Source organism: Telmatherina bonti (genome assembly GCF_933228915.1).
Source record: "Telmatherina bonti genome assembly, chromosome: 4".
In the NCBI taxonomy this organism is placed as follows: domain Eukaryota; kingdom Metazoa; phylum Chordata; class Actinopteri; order Atheriniformes; family Telmatherinidae; genus Telmatherina; species Telmatherina bonti.
The window spans coordinates 32013946-32031452 of record NC_136622.1 but is presented as its reverse complement, the minus strand read 5'-3'; the positions used below and the strand labels follow the sequence as shown (position 1 = coordinate 32031452).

At 39.4% G+C, this 17507-nt stretch overlaps 1 protein-coding gene across 2 annotated transcripts; it reads right to left on the bottom strand.

Annotated features, from left to right (window-relative positions):
- Nucleotides 1-721: 721 nt before the first annotated feature.
- On the bottom strand, nt 722-16762 carry LOC306755439 (oxysterol-binding protein-related protein 2-like). 2 transcript variants are annotated; one of them, XM_079239818.1, is made up of 14 exons: nt 16682-16762; nt 16259-16402; nt 16032-16143; nt 12274-12349; nt 10123-10257; nt 9790-9887; nt 9511-9693; nt 6876-6983; nt 6705-6794; nt 6505-6631; nt 5964-6083; nt 3769-3892; nt 3575-3662; nt 722-3073 (listed from the first exon to the last, which is right to left on the bottom strand). In XM_079239818.1, the coding sequence occupies exons 2-14, from the start codon at nt 16293-16295 to the stop codon at nt 2971-2973; spliced, it is 1401 nt and encodes a 466-aa protein (XP_079095944.1). In that variant the 5' UTR covers nt 16296-16402; nt 16682-16762; the 3' UTR covers nt 722-2970. The 2 variants fall into 2 exon arrangements, with proteins under 2 accessions (XP_079095944.1, XP_079095945.1); XM_079239819.1 differs by having other exon boundaries at nt 16647-16741.
- Nucleotides 16763-17507: the final 745 nt, after the last annotated feature.

Here is a 17507-nt window from a genome sequence, read left to right as displayed (position 1 = left end):
TTGGCTGTCCGGTACTGGTGCTTTGTTGTGATTGGTCGAATGGTGCGTCACTCATGAGGGCTTTAAATCGCTGTGCATGTTCGGTAGAGGTGACACACAACAATTAATATAAAAAAAATCTCATGGTATTTTAAAAAAAGAAAAAAGGAATACATAATAAAATACACGGAAAACAAAGCAATTAAGTAAATGGTAATTTAAAAAAATGTATATAATATTTTGCTTTATTTGTCAAGTATTTATAGATGAATGTTTCATTATGACAGCAGCCTTTAATATGAAATGAAAAATACTTCATTAATCCCCAAAGGGAAATTCAATATAAATACTATAATAATAAAATAATATAATAAATCTAAAATAAATATAAATAATAAAAACATTTATAACAAATAAATCTCAATAAATAATAATAAAAATAATATAAAAAATATAATATAATAAACAATATAAATACCTTTTAAATTTATCTTAGTTTTGACAATCTATTTGTTTTAGGATAATGTGGAAAATCACTGGATACTTTATTACATACACCTGTTCGTTTTTTTGTTTTTTTTTATATTAAAAAATAGCTAACCAGTCAGTTACAAGGCAGCAAGATGCATTTAAGCATGAAGTCAAGCCAGTTTGCTGAAGTTCAAACTCAGCATCAGAATGAAGAAAAAGGATTAACTTTGTGACTTTGAATGTGGTAGCTTAGTTGTTGGTGCGAGTATTTCAGAAACTGAAATCTCCGACTGTAATTCTCCCACATAACCATCTCCAGGATTTACAGAGAATAATGCCAGAAAGAGAAAATATCCAGAGAGCAGCAGTTGTCCGGCCTTGCTGAGAGGTCAGAGGAGAATGGGCAGACTGGTGAGGTGAGACCTGGTAATGTTTTTACACTTTAGTCACATATGATGCTGCCTTCAGGGAGTGCATTCAGCAAAGTGAACATTTATTAATTTACAATCTGCAGTCATACTTTTTAGGAGGCTTTTCCTTTTGATTTACAGTAAACATTCAGTGGCCTCTTCTTGTTACGGTTGACGACACACTATCCAAATACAAAGAGGTTAATTTAGAAGTCCATAATTTATTTTTTAAATATGCTCTGTATGCACATGGTTATTTACGGAACAGCATGAAGGGGAAGATGAGATCAACAAACATACAATGTAAACATTTCCAAATGGATGCTCGAAAAAAAGACGAAGGGAGGTAAAGAGATGAGAAGAAGCATCCGATTGAACCTGCACCTCCAAACGGCTGCAGGCCTCACAAAGTGCTTTAAATCCACAGTAAAGGGTGGAGCAGTTATGGAAGGGGGGGGGGGGGGGGGGGGGTTGACACAGATTTCACTGTACATATATGTGCATAGGACTGTGAGCGTTCAAATGTGCAGTTTTTAGAGCTTGAAAACAACAAAAGAAAACTGAACTGATCCTAAACGTGCTGCAGTTTCTACATGCGGTATGTAGTGTTACATTGCTAGCACAGCGCTCGACAACGACTGCCTCTGCAGTGCACGCTGGCTTGTTGCTAAAGTAGAACCGGGGGTTTGATTTTTCACATTACAGGAGAGCTGTCTCGATGGATCAGCTTGCATAGGTTTGGGATGTCATCCTTAAGATGACTCTCGAACTGGAAACTTACAAACGCATCACATATGTTCGTGTGTGAAGAGAGGAGGCTACCAGGAGTCAGTCTGGACACACCTCCCTGGATGGGGAGGCGGGCTTTCAGGATCCATAGTTAACATTAAAATTCACTCATTTAATGTCAACACAGACATGACACACACTTTTTCCTTGCATCTCCAGAGGATGCTCAACTTCAGAATAACGAACTTTTTAAACTTTTTTTTCCCTTTTGTTATTTATTTTCACGACAGCTGTGAATAAATCTGTGAGCACACTCCTGAAAAACCTCTTAACATCAGAATAATTTATTTATAAATTTGCTAAAATGTCAGTGTCTCAAGTTTTAGCTCAAAGTTTACAAAAGAAACCCAATGTCAACCTTATGTTTTGTGTTTAAAGGCTCAGAAGCCCAAAAAAGAAGAAAAGAAAGCAGTTAATGGTTTGTCTTTCCCGTTAAATAAGATGAATTTACATATAACTAATGCTGTCACTTGTTAAAACATAATAACTGGACTCCTGAAACCTTCCCGAACTTCTCTATGACGGTGTAAAAAAGCGAAGGGCGGGTGGAAAGAAGCCACTGAAATCTCCTGTAGCAACTCCTCTCTATTCATTTGTTGTAGTGTTTTTCTTTTCTTTTTTTTTTTTTTTTTACACAAACACTTTTATACTCAGTGCAGAAAAGCTTTTTATGGCTTTAACTTGTGTAAATTAACATCCTGGCGAGCATGCATGCACCAGTTGTTCCACACATCATCTATATTACAGCAGACAGCAGCAAAATGTTCTGACAATCTGTTTACTGTGGCAGTAAACGTGATAAGCAGCTTTAATTTCTAACACGAGTCTCTAGTCACAGGAACACTTGTGATAATTTTATAGATGTTAGGTGCTAATTAAAATAAACATCTAATTTCCAAGTTGGTTATATAAAAGTAGCGGATGTGTTAAAATAACCCCTGGTATTTGAATGCAACTTGACAGAAGTGTGTGGTTTGTCTATCTGAACTAAGTCTGAGTATCTATCTTTTGTGTCCTGCAGCAGCGATCGCACTGGTGGCACGTTTAAAACCCTTAAATGATGAGTACCGTACATGTTCGGGGTGTGTAACTGTGGAGATATTTTGACGACAACATTTATAGTCATTAACCTCTAGAATTCACAATATTACAGCTCTCCTGCGTGTTCACAGTCAGTTGCAGATAATCTGATTAACAGACATCACTTTTCATCGAGTCAAACGACAACAGTACCACTGAAAACCTGGCCATCACAAAGTCACAAATCTGAGATGCTGAGAAGTAAAGCGAATCCAGTCGGACGCTCCAAGTGTCTTCTGTGTCAAAAAATGTTGGGACAGTCAGTGAAATTCCTGTCAAAGTATCCACCTGTGTATAGCCAATCCTCAGCTCCTGTGTGAGGGTTTGTTGCCAGCTGGAACCACCTGAGGAGACAAACGAGAGGAGCTTTTACTGATGTGCATAATGATTGCATGATTTTTTTTGCATTACAAAGTCCGTACTGTTGGACCGGACCGGAGAAGACAGAAGAGGGACAGAAAGAGAATAAAGAAGAAAAAACAGAAAAACACCCCGTAGAGAGAAAAAGAGAGAGAGAAAGAAGAAGAAAGAAGGAGACAGAGAACAACCTACATACGTATGCAGATACATAAGCACACCTACTTATATATACACAAAAACATACACCTATACACATTGGAGTTGCGTCCCCCCTGCGGGAGGATGAAGCCATCGAATTATCGAGTTTCTAACCAGCTCCGTAGCACCATGTATCCCGATCCAGGATGTCTGGGTAAGTCACCCAGGTAATAGAAAGATATCCGGGGATGTTAATCACGCTTTGTCGTTCAGGTCTCTGGTGAGATCGTTTTAAACTTATACAACACATAACTGTTGATTATTCATGAAGCTCTCTGAACACTGACCTGGTTGACCACACCTCATCCTTGGAGCGCTCCCTTCGTGCAGCTCTTTGTTTCTCCTCTAACCGCTCTTTCTCTGCACTCGCTAAATCTAAAAAACAAAGCAAACAAACCAAGCAGACGGAACGTTGTTGGAGGAGCGCACGTCGATCTGGATACTAAAAACCTTCTTTGTGTTTATGCGAAGCTGCTGATACCTATGTCTCCGTTCTCCATGGCTCTGATGTCCGGCCTCAGCCGGCAGTCTGTTGGCGCCAGCAGCCTCTCCATGCCGGGCTCCAGCTCGTTCAGAGTCACGGCGAAGCTGGTGAAGTTATACATCTGCAAAGTAACACACACAAGTCAGGATCATCATGTGATGCGTAAGAATGTTGCATTACATAACGCAGCGCAGTGATAACAAAGACTCCATCAGCACCTGCTACAGAGAACGTTTTACACCTGCAGGATTACAGACGTTCATCCGGCTGCTGGGATTAACAGGTTATAGTTGCATTTGGCAAAACTGACTCCGTCGATCCCTAACCTGACAGCTGGTGATGGTTGTGCTGTGTGCTTCATCTGGGAAAGCACACAGCTGGAATATAAACAGTGTGCATCTGCTATGTGTGTTTACTTAGAAGGAACTCAGTTCAGTGAGGCTCATTAAAGGAAAAATGCAGAATCATCTCTCATGGAAGATATTTAATGTTTATTTATTTATTGTTTTCATTTGATTAAATTCCTGATACGACAAAATTACTCTTATTCTATGGTTGAATATTCCAGCTTAAAAAAAACACACTTAAATTCACACGAGGGCTTAAAGACACGCTGCAGAACTTTAGCCATTTTCCCATCATGCGCCCCCCTAGATGGCTAATCCAGCATCCATCTTGCATCCTACCCATAGACCATATATGAAAGATGGACGGAGCCTCCGGCGGTTAAAAGTGAAGCCTGTGCGGAAGTGCATAAAACTGCAGTTCCCCCTTCATCCACTAGGGGCTGTAAAACAGAGCAAATCCCCATAGACTCCCATATCAAAAAGACCAACTTCACAGCAGAAATAAACATGTTTACAGCCTGGTTCAAAAATCCATTTTTGGTTTATAGGTCAGGTTTACCTTCATGACAACTGTGGGGGGAGTGATTTTTTTTCTAACTCGCCCGTTTCAAAGTAATTTAATCTTGAAGTTTGGCATATTTAGGGGCGTGTCCTTTTGATTGACAGGTACCAATCTCCAGCTTCAAGTAAGAAGAACATAGAACACCTGCGGTTTTTAGCCGGTTAACAACGTGACTTAGCTTTAGCCCGCTTACCTCCGTTAACTGGTTAGCTCCTGTTATCTCCAAATTAGCTCAGTTAGCTTTTAGCTACAGAAAGCTCGGAGTTCGCGCGATGTCAATCATCCACCATGACGCTCACAGCTCCCCTTGCAGCTCCGCCTCTTTGCCCATATTTGTATCTTCCGGGTGAGACGACACACACATGCTCCTGCCAAGATGGCGATAGTAGGAACCATCCATCGAGAAACCTACGTGACGGGTGATGTCATGGAGGCTCCGCCCATCTTTTATAAACAGTCTCTGATCCTACCCGACCTGTTAGCTCTCTCCAGTCAGCAGAAGATGATCTTACGATGACCCTAGTTTTCTCTCGTTCTCTCTTTTCTTGTGTTTCTTTGCTGAATCAGCGACGTTGCGTGTTACAAACAGCCTGTGTGTTTTCTAGCGTGAAGCGGTTTCTCAGCTTTGGGACGCTGCTGCAGCGCAGCGGATCCAGAAACGCACATGATAGATGTCATCGTGTCATCGAGCAAGTCTGGTACGCAGAGTTTTATGGTGAAAAAGTTACATAATGCGTATTCAAAATAAAATAAATAAAAGGACAGGATATAACCGAGGAAAGCTTGGCCTGAAACATCAGGATTAATTATGTCCAATAAATTCATTTTTTAATAACATACCGAATTATTGCTTTAACAGAGTCGGCATTCCTTCCTGGCTGTTGCTGCAGCAACACTGTAGCTTGAAAAACAAACTCAAATCGATGTAATTTTGGCATTATTTCCATAACTGTGCTTGACATGTGAAGTATTTCCAACGCCAGTCTATCACTAACTCTTACACTGTTCTCTCAGGTTTAACACAACATCCCTGATTTTTTTTTTTTTTTTTTTTTTTTTTTTTACTCCTGATTGAGGAACTATTATTTCAGCCTGACCTTCAGCTGAAAGGTGACAAAGTTATTTCTGTCTATCTACCAATTTATGCACATTTCTTCAACCCACATCTGAGTTCTGCACATTCACACCTCCCTGGACAAACTGGACTTTCCCAGCAGCAAACTAGGATTTGAATGTGAAGCGCTGGTTTGAACACACCCTGGTGAAGGTTTGGGAGCACCGACCTGGGCTGAGTGTGCGGGACGCGGCGTAATCCTCCACAGTAAGGCACTTCCTGGGATCACAGTCACGGTCTCTTGAACCTCTGGCATCTCATCTGTCTCCTCCCCTTCACAGCTATGTTCCTACACACACACACATCCTTATAAACAACACAGTAACGACACATGTGAGCTCATGCTAACTGCACAAACAGTCCAGTGCAAACAGGTGATCCACAGAACTACAGTTGCCACAAATTCAACACGTCTCTCAAGCAACAACGCATGTCATTGCAAGACATCATGGATCAGTGCTGGCAATGATCTAATCATACACTACACCTCCAACATAACTAGACAACAGCAGTAGCACACTACAGAGAGCAAATACGCTTTTACCTTACCTGCTACTCATGCCACTGCATGTTATTGTGAGAGGAAAAGATACCGTTTGAGACAAGAATTTCAGTCACAAGTAAAACATGTTGAAGTGTCATTAGCTGCATTTCATCTCAGCAGAAGATCACATGCGACTCAAAGCAGAGTCGTCTGAAACGTTTCTCACCTGTTTCAGCTTCTTCGAGTCGCCTCCTGTCTTCTTGTCCGACTTCTTGTAAGCTTCGTAAAGCTTAGGGTCGATGCTGTACACGCACTCCGTCCACTTCCCGTAGATCACCTGCCGTTTCCTCTTACTGTTCACACACAGAGTCAGCTTAGAGAAACTCGGTCATCGCTGTTTCAGATGCGACGCTGTCGCCGTCTCACCTTTTGTCCTGGATATGTCCCTCCACTTTGGCAAGGTCTTTTCCAAACATCCCACATGGTTTAAAGTTCAAAATGCACTTGTCTCCCGTGCTGAGGAATTTAAGGGAGAATCAACAACATTCACAAGGCCCAGAGAGCTTTCATGTTCCCGTTAATTATTGCTAACCGTACCTGTGGTTGACAATCTCCACTGTTCCATACTGCTCAATCCACAGTTTCCCCAAGATGATGTTATGCACACAGCACATCGGATTTGTCCACGTGTACGCTTCTTTGTGTCTGCGATGAAATCACAGCATCATAAAGGGATATTCTGACAAGCTGGGAAACACACTCAACTCAACTTTATTCATAAAGCCCTTTAAAACAACCAGAGTTGAAACAAAGTGCTGTAAAATAAAAACAGACCTTAACAGTTCAAATGCAAATAAATAACACAATAAAACAAGAGGTCATACAAGGAATACGACATTAAAACAATAAAACAAACTGAATATATAGTAAGTAAAACCGATAATAAAAATAAGGCACACTGACCGGAAACTGTCTTAAGTTGGGTTGAAAGCCAAGGAATAAAAATGGGTTTTAAGATGAGTTTTAAAAATGGACAGTGAGGAGTCTTGTCTAATGTGGAGGGAAAGCTCATTCCACAGTTTTGGACCAGCAACAGAAAAAGCTCTGTCCCTTCTGAGCTTCTGCTTGGACCTCGGTGCGTCCAGGAGCAGCAGGTCAGCTGAACCTGAGGCACCAGGCAGGAGTGTGGTGGTGGAGGAGCTCAGAGAGGTAAGGAGGGACCAGACCATTTAAAGATTTAAAAACAAATAAAAGAATCTTAAAATGAAACCTGTATGTCACTGGCAGCCAGTGGAGGGAGGCCAGAATAGGTGTTACGTCCTCCCTCTTATGTATTCCAGTTAGGAGGCGTGCAGCTGCGTTTTGCACCAACTGGACTGGTTCACCCCACAATAAAGGGCATTACAGTAATCCAGCCGAGATGTAACGAAGGCATGGATTACTGTTTCCAAGTGCAAACATCTATGTATGAATGATAAAACTATTCCTATCTTTCTATTAAACTCTTCAAGATGAGGCCCATTATTTTACCTCCTGTCTGAAATACATACCTCAAAAACCAAAAACAAAGAAGTAAATCTTCACAACTACAGGGGCTCAATCTATAATCTTGCTCTTAAAAGAAAGCTGAGACACGTGAGATGACTCCAGAAGTGTCAGAATCAGAGTATCTGTTACCGTGTTGGAGTAAATGCACCTGGAACACAGTAGAAAATGTAAATGGTTGTCTCCTGCTCTAAGACAACCACCTCACTTTCAGCATAGAAGCCCAATTATTCTAGGAACTGGTAGAGTAATGTCTGATGAAGAACTGGGCAAACGGAGAAGCTTAAAAAGTGAATCTGAGCAGCTTTATAGATGTTTAAAGCTGGGGTAGGTAATGTTGGGGAGCTAGCAAGATTTAAAAGTGGCGCCCTGTCTTGGCTCCTCCCACTCCAATCAATAATCTGTTTGAAACCACCAACAATTTTTTTTCTCTCTCGGCTGTTTAGCAGGAGGAGGTAAATAAACCGAGCCGGGTCGGGGAAATCCTTCCTGCATTTTCTCAGCTGTGTAGAAGCTTACGAAATATAAGAAATGAACGACTTCATTTCGGTCCGAATGTTTGGATTGGTCTGAGATTTTACAGACTTACAGTAAACTGAAGGGTCTAACTATATTTCTTATTGTTCATGATTACAAAATGAACAGACTACTATCAGGATGAGGAACCACTTCAACCAGAGTAAAAAAAAAAAAAAAAAAAGTCTCGGAGCAAGATTACCAACTAGAGCTTTGATAGATGTTTTAGTAGAGGTGCTACACAGATCAATATCCCAGGAGGCCATCAGCTGATGCTGATGATCAACACCTCTATCAATCATCGCTCAGGAGAACTGAAGGACAAATTCAGCTTAGAAACACCTCGATGATCCAGAAAGAAGTAAACAACATAGTATATCAGATGAAGAGTGAACTCTTCACTATAAAACCTCTTTCATCATCATAGAAGCTGCCAGGACCTTCATGATTCATTTCAAACAAATGCAAATATATATAGAATATGTTTTTTTCTGAGGTGGAACAAAACTTTTAACCATTAAACAGAAAAATCTGGCATAATTTATGTTTTTTTTTGCAACACCACACTTTGTGTGGTTTACTGAAAGTGGAGAAACTAGCAGAAGCATGTCCATCTCATGTTCTTACATTCCTGCTTTGTGTTTACATAATGTTTTATGTGGATCTTGATGCGTGGTGGAGTCCTTTGGCTGAGTTTATCCCCGCCATCTTCATGTGCTAAATGTTAGGATTGGAGCCTGCTAGTGTGTGCAAATATCTTCTTTACTGCATGCACCCCATGCTACAGGGGACTCTCAGCAGGAAAAGGTTAAAAACAAGACCATGCATGACACACTTTTAGGCCAAACTGACACGCTACATCTTAATGAGTAAATCCTAAAAGGAAAAAAACATGTTTCTGTGATATTTAAAGACATATTATGTAACTTTCTGACATTAATACTCTGTGTCCTGGACTGGTTCGATGACACAGTGGCTTCTAGAAAGTGTATTTCCGGGCCTGAGAAACAGAACTATACAATGTTTTCATTCGGGACGTTGCAGCAGAGTTTCACGTCATGCTACAAAACGCCCTGGCTGATTTCTGAACGTGGCTGTGGGATGTTTGCTACAAACCAACCAGAAAGCAGGTCTGGTGAAAGGCAGAACTGAGAGGGAGTTAAATACTCACTTTAATAACTCCAACGTCATCGTGCCTTTAGGCTCAGCCTCCACACTTTTGCCCCAGAACTTAAGTTTTGGGTAGATGGAGCCGTGAAACTCGAACTCATGCTTCAGAGACTGGGCGTGGAAGGCACTGATGGGGGGGTGGTGGCTCACCTGCTCTGAGATCAATCTGTATCCTTCGTCCTCTCTTGAAGAAGAAAAAAAAGAATAAAGAAAAAAAAAAAAAAAACCATCTGAAAAGCTCATTAAAATCTAGCAAGAAATTCGCCAGTCTTCTCGCTACCTTATAAGTTCATAAGTTTCCCCTAGTAAAGGATTAAATGGCTTTCCAGTCCTTTCCCACTGAGATGCTACAGCAGAAACGGCAAAAGCAGCAACAACCTGCCAGAGAGACGAGAATCAGAGGGTTGCCATCTTTTCTTGGTCTCATCAAATACAACTGGATTTCTGCTCGTTTCCATTCGTTCTTGAGGAAAATACTCAACATTTTCAGTAAAACTTAAACGAACCAGCAGTAAAAGTAGCTCCAGGCTGAAGCTGTACACCCGATCACACACACCTGGCTGTGTGTGTGTGAACAGAGAAACTAGACGTGGGATGTGTGTGTCGGCTCTACCTGCATGCGCTCTATGGAGTCGGACAGGCTGCAGGCTTTGTGGATGAGGTGAGTGTGTTCCATGTACTCCGAGATTCTCTGGAGAAAACTCAGCGGCTCGTTAAACACAACTGGCATGGCGATTTTAGACAGCTCCTGTAAACACCAACAAAGAAGAATGGATCGAATTATTCCTGGACGACGACAAAATATCTTTTACACATAAAAGAGCCTGAGGAATAAAAAAAGAATAAAAATGCACAAGATGAACTTTATTGCCTGTTTTTTTATTTTAATTTATTGATCCAATTCATTTTAATTTATGTAATATTATTATCTATTTTATATTTATTTCATGTTACTTAACTGTAATTTTTAAAAAAAACTTTTTACCCGTAATTGTTTTATTTCTGTCTTTATTGCTTTCTTCTTATTTTTACTGTATTTATTTTGCTTTTATTCATCCACCCAGAAGTCCATCCATCCACCTTCTTGCTACGTATCCAGAGTCCGTTCGCGGGTGAAGCTGCCTCAGCAGTGAAGCCTCGACTTCCCTTCCCCCCCCCCCCCCCCCCCCCCCAACACATTTATAAACTCGTCTGCGGGGATCCCGAGGCATTCCCAGGCCAGCCAGGGGATGAAGACCCTCCAGGACATCCTAGGTCTTCCTCAGGGCCTCCGAAGGGATGAAGAAAGTCATTTCGGTTGCTTGTATTTGCGATCTTGTCCTGTCAGTCACAACCTACTGCTTGTGATCACAGACGAGGACAGGAAAGTGGATCGAGAGCTTCGCTTTTTGGGTTCAGCTGACTCTTCAGCACACGTAGCGGAAACTTCCGTCAGAACACTAAGTTCAGACGTCTGAATGCAAAACGTTTTGTGGTAAGAAGCTCCACGTGTTTAAAGACTTGCTAAAACTCTCATCTTTAAACTTAGAAAAACAAATTTTGACTTATTTGCCAGTGAAATGATTTCTGCAGGTTGATAAATGGTTCTCACACATCTGTAATGAAAAGTTGAGACAACACGGGCTTTGCACAACAGCGAGCTCAGGCAGAGCAGCTTCGACTCTCCCGACCTCACACCTTCTCCCATCTTGTGTAACCCTGCAAGATGTTTCTGCAGAATATTTCTAATAAATTCCAGCGTAATCTTCGTATAAAAACACAGTGAAATTATTTCCACCACAAGCAACAGCCTGATGCAGCGTCAGCAACACTGCTGACGCAGGGATATTTTATTTTTATACAATTTTAAGCATTAAAAGGTTAATAAAGGGAAGTAAACAATAGTTTTGCTAATTATTCTATTATTTTAAATAAAAGAAAATAATATGACACCATTTTTTTCTAACATAAAATCTGTGTAAAAATAAGAGCAACGATTTACAATTCTCTTAGATTATAAATCTGAACTAAAAACTCACCCTTTTCATTTTGCTTTTAACACCGAACTTTTTAATTGTTATATTTCTATATTCTGTGCTTTATCTCCTCATGTTTTTATGTGCTTGTTGCATTTTTGCCCTGTTTTTACCTTGTCTTTTATTTTGTAAAACATCTTTGACCACCTGAAAAGTGCTGTATAAAGAAAATGCATTATTATTATTATTATTATTAATGTAAGACATTAAGACAACCTATTAGGAAACTGTGATACGAGCAATACCATAAAAACTGCTTGGACAGGCTCGTTTCCTCACCTCTTCTATGAATTACACTGTAATTGTGTTGGAACTAAAGGAAGCTGCTGTTTTTCCTTTTTTGGGCTTAATTCAGGTTTTAAGCTCTTGGATCACATGGTGTGTGCAGGACAAACACAAACACGAGAATATTTATTGACTCCAAGTTTGGGTTTACAGATCAGACTTTTTGCTGTAAAGGAGCAGAGCTCTGCAGCTCAGTTCTTATGATCGATGCTGGTCGATTTTTAATTTCCTCTGAACAAACTAACTGCTCTCCTCCACACTCCTCACTTTTAGTCACTTTGGATAAAAACATCAATGCAACAGAAGAAGTTAAAACACTAAATGTTCCTTTACAGGAGCACCAATCACACATGCTGGATGCAGAGTCATCAGTTTCTAAACTAAACTTTACTGCATCCCTTCTGTTTGCTGTGCATGTTAATGTTCTGGACTCACTGATCCGTTTGGAAGCTGGTTGGACTCACCATGCCGATGCATTTCTTCAGTATACTCCACACACTGAAATTGTTCCTGGAAATGGTTTCAGCAGGCAGGGTTTTCCTGGGACATAATTACAGCAAAGATTAGACCGGAAACAAATTTTTGGCTAAGTTTTAAAGATGACTGACTTGCTGCAGTCACAGGAGCTGCAAACACTTTACAAATGACAACTTAAAAATGCTTGTTTTCTTCCTCAGACAATGCCTGGAAACACGTGCATGACGACTGCTTCCGACTCTCGCCCAAAGACAAAATGCATTGAGAAGAACAGAGACATGCGTACACACTGTACAGAACATGCGCCACTATGATGTAAACTGCATTCCCTTTAAAACATCTTTTATTGCCGAAGAAATGTGATGCTCTTCAACACAAAGATGTTACATAACTTCAAATCTGAATGTTCAATCGAGTTCTCTGATGGAGGAATCTACAAGTGTGAAGGTACTGGAAAGTTACTGGGCATGCTGCTTTATTAGGGCTGTTAAAATATAAAGATTTTCTCCTGTTTTCCTCATAAAGTGTCTTTAAAAAATGCTGTAATACTCATAGAAATGCATTGTCTTCCTTCATTGTAAATATGGAGGAAAAGTAGAGGATGGAGATCAATCAGAAGCCGTTTTCCCTGATATCTTACAGACATTCTCCAGGTGTAAGAAAATATCTGTATGAGACGCATTGAGTTCAGGGATGCACTGATCCACTTTTTGGGAGTTCTGATCCAATACCGATATCTGAAATCTGAATATCTGCCGATACCGATATCTGCCGATACCAAATCTGTTTATGTGAACATTATTGTGACTATGGTTATTATTGCTGTTATAACTGTGTAAGATTTTATTAGGTTGTAATAAATGACCCAACCTTTCTGAATTTACCTCACCAATACAGATATAATAACATTACAGATCTAACTATTTCAACAAGTTTTATTTTGATTTGGCACATTTTACCGAAATACAACTATAAATGTGTGGTTTTAAAACAAAGATGCAGCTTTTAGTGTAACAAAAAATGTCACATTTTAACATTCAAGGCTTTTATTTCTTCTAAAAACACGTCCAAAGCGTCTAATCAAACACATCTACGCTGGCTATCGGTTGTGGTATTGGTACATTATTATTACCAAGTACGAGTACACACACGCTTGGCATTGAGCCGATACCAATATTGGTATTGGTACATCCTTGATTGAATTTTTCTTATTCATCATCAAATGAAGGTGAATTCATGTGTGAATGCAGCGGATATCTCTAAGGAGAGTTACAGTCAGAAAGTCATCACTTCGATGCTGCTTCTGTTTGACCGCGAGTTGCTTTTTACTCATCTGTTAGTATTACGAGTACATCCAAAATCAATGATTATTATGGCTCAGTAAGAAGCCGCAACAATCCTCAAACATGTACATAAAAGTACTATATTGGGTGGGAAATATCGATTATACTTCATGTATGCTGAGAAGTTTTAGTGCGATATTTAAAATGGCTATATTACGAACATTAAGGAGGTTTTAACCCTTCTGCATGTGATTTTCTTTGTAGTTTGGCCTCTGTCAATCAGCAGGAAGAGGGAACACTTCCTCGCGCATCCAGAAAACACTTCTTGTTAAGTAGAGACTGGAAAGCAACACGGAGAAATGAGAGTACATGCATCCAGCTCGTTTACGATCGTTAAGAGGTGGAAGCCGGATGTGAGAAGTGGATTTTAAGCCATAAATAGGCCTCAGAAATGACTACAATGGCGAAGAGATTGATTGTTCAGCTGTGCCTGTTCCTTGACGGCCAGTTCATAGTACACTTGTACTTATCTTGCCTTTTATTGCCCCAAAAATTAATGTAATATTAGTTGTAGGCCACACCACAAGGCTCTAGTTTAACCTTTTTTTAAATGCTTGCAGACTAATTCTACTATTGTTTCTGGCAGTGGTGTAGTCCAGGGTATACAGAGTATAGACACTTTTTTTTCAGTCAGCAGCGAGTATGCACACTTCTAATCCCCCTGTGACACTGCTTTTACAGTTACAAACATCCCTACACATGTAGCCCAGCAGCTCAGCTAAGGTTAGCTGTACGACACTAGTGCAGTTAGCCATCAGCTGCGTTAACTTCAGCCTGAACATAGACATAATAAAGATACATGGATATTCAGTTGTGCTCATATGTATTCATCACCTTTCATTATAGAAAAGGCTGAATTTACAACAGTCACTCAAATAACTGGAGACTTAAAAAAAGGAACAATAACTAAAAAATTTGCATAAATATAATTTAGTAATATAAGACACCGTTTTTTTATTTAATTGAGTTGAAGAAAGAAAAAACAAACAAACAAGTTGGTCCTGGACAAATTAGAGCACTTTTCTGTTGAACAGTGGGACAAAATACCTGTAAAGAGGAACAGAAAACACCTGACTGTAGCGGAAACATTAAAGGATTGTTCAACAAAATATTAGTTTATGAGTGATGTAATATGTAACAAATTATCTTATTTATTTGTTTTTTTAAAAAAAACATTTCTATTGAACCAGAATTAGAAAATAATGTCATGATTTTCATAGAACTTTTATTTATTACTACTTTAGTCAATTTCAGCTTATTTTACAGGCAGCTGTTTTTTTCCTTCTTTAATGAAAGGGTATGAATAAATATGAGCACAACTACATGTCTATGACTCTATCTCTCACTGGTCTGTGTGCCAGTATTGGTTTAGTCATTTCATAATCCTTTCTCCATGAAACCAAAGAGTAGAAATTATATGACAATGAGCAAATATACTGATGGGTTTTTGGCATAGACTAAATAGAGTAGTCTTACATGTAACTTTTTCTGAAACAGCGTTTTTCTGAGCTACTTTTTTTTTTTTTTTTCAAAAAAAAAAAAAAAAAAAACGTAAAAAAATTGAGAGTATATCCACTTCTTGAGGGACCACTACACCGCTGGTTTGTGGTAATTTTTCAAAAACTGGCAGCTTGAAATGGAATTTTCAACCAACACATCACTCCATATTTTTCTTACTTACTGTTCCTCAGTTTGTTATTTATATTTGCTTTAAACTGCACACTTGACAATTAACAAATATGTAGAAAACAGTAAATAAAATAAGAAAAATGATATAGCCGCAGCATTATTTCAAACATGTTGCAACCATGTGGAATCATTTTAAATGTTCAGCAATAATTTTATCTCCTATTTTTTGGCTCATTTACCAGAGAAACATTTGTGCACGGCATAAAATAAGACCAGTACAAACCACACCTGAGTTCACCCTGCTCATAAATATTATTTACTAGGGGTGGGAAAATCGAATCGAAAAATCGTAAATCTGGATTTTTGTGCTTCACAATTTATTTTCCAAATAAATAAAAATAATCCATTATAAAATTTTTTGTCATTTTTTAAAATCTTTTTACTTGTCTTCTTGGGCATTTTAGCAGCAGAATGATGGTCTGGCTGCTGTGTTGTTTTTTCCTAATTGAAATCAAGAAAAATGACCTGCAAAAAAAAGTTTTATACATTTATTTTGTTTTTCATCAACAAAAATCAGCAATATTGTAGGATTGTGAGATTCGCAATTTAAATCGAATAGGCACCCAAAAAAATCGGAATCGAGTTAGGGTAAAAGCATATTGTCCCAGCCCTGTTAGTTCCAGTCCAATAAGTATTCATGTTTGTTGTTTTATAGCCAGCAAGTGGAAAAGCAACGCAAAGGACCAGGTCTGTGCCTGATCCCATCCTCTCACCTGCGCTCCCACACTCCATTCTCCTGCGTGGCCCTGCCATCAGTCACCTGCTTGCTGTCAAACACCAGGGCATCTTTAAAACTGACCTCACAGGAATCATCTGACTCCAGCCCTGATCAGGATGACAAGAAGGTGAGATAAACAAAACAAGTGCATTCCCATTGCATCAGGAGCAAGCATCTTTATCTATACAAGCTATTTCTTTTCTCTCTTTTAGCCAGACTTGCCTGTTTCAGCGTCGAAAAATTCCTCCTCACTGTTCATACTGAGAAGAAAGTAACTAATGGTTACTCAGCAGTCATGTTTCCACCGTGGGCCTGTCTCTGCAGCCCAGCAGCTCTTCATGCATCCCAGACAGGCAAAGACACCACCTGCAACACGGACAGCTCGTTAGACACAGACAGCATGCTATGACTGAAACAGAAAGACTGACTGACTGACTGACTGTCTGTCTGTCTGTCTGTAGCTCCTCATGCAACCTCAGCTATCTGTTAGCTCCCTGTGTGTCTAACTAGCCGTTAGCATCGCTGCTGCAGTGAGTTAAAACGTCCGCTGCAGCAGAGATTAGCTAATGACATTAACCCAATCTGTAGCAGACAAAACACGGACACTTACATAAACAATGATACGCGATTAAATATTAAATATACCTATGAATTTACGTCAAAATTCACCACAGATGACATAAACAATCGGAAAGTGAAGCGTCTCTGAAGCCTGGCGGAAGTGGGCGGCAAGGACACAGTGATTGACAGGCAAGTCAGCCAATCAGATCGCAGCCAGGAGAGGTCTAGAAATGGACAGTAAAGAGCAGATGTTGAGCTATTTTCAACACACATTCAATAATGTGGCATTTAAAAGGCAACACATCACTTCACCCTCGGCTGGTTGGACGTGACTTCTCATAACTGGGGCGTAGTAGTGGAAGTAACTGTTAATTATGACTTATAATTAACTTTATTAGATTACAAGCTGCTCATGTTATGGCCCTTTAGGAAGCCCTTAAAACGTCAAGTTATGTGTTTCAAAGGATAAACACAATCTATTTAATAACTAAACCCCTTAAATTATGCAATCATTTAGAAATATTCTAATATCTTTCAGCTAGTCGAAGACTAATTCACTGATTGTTCCACATAATTAAATAATTATGAATTGATGCATTTATTTGTGGAACATTAAGTGATTTTCCTCCAGTAAGCTGGTGGATAAAGAGATCACACTCTGACATGCAAAGACTCTACAGCTACAGCTCTCATTTAATTTGATTTATAAGCATAATGACCCATAATAATGCTGTACATCATTGTGTGATGTAATTGTCTTTAATATGAATAATGCATATAATGTGTTTTTAATTAATAAACCTGCAGTTATGATGTTATGAAAGGTTTTTACACAGAAGATATAATAGTTTATATCTGATTAGCTATAGGAGCAAGCCAGGAGAGAAGTGGGGGAACAAATTCCTGACAA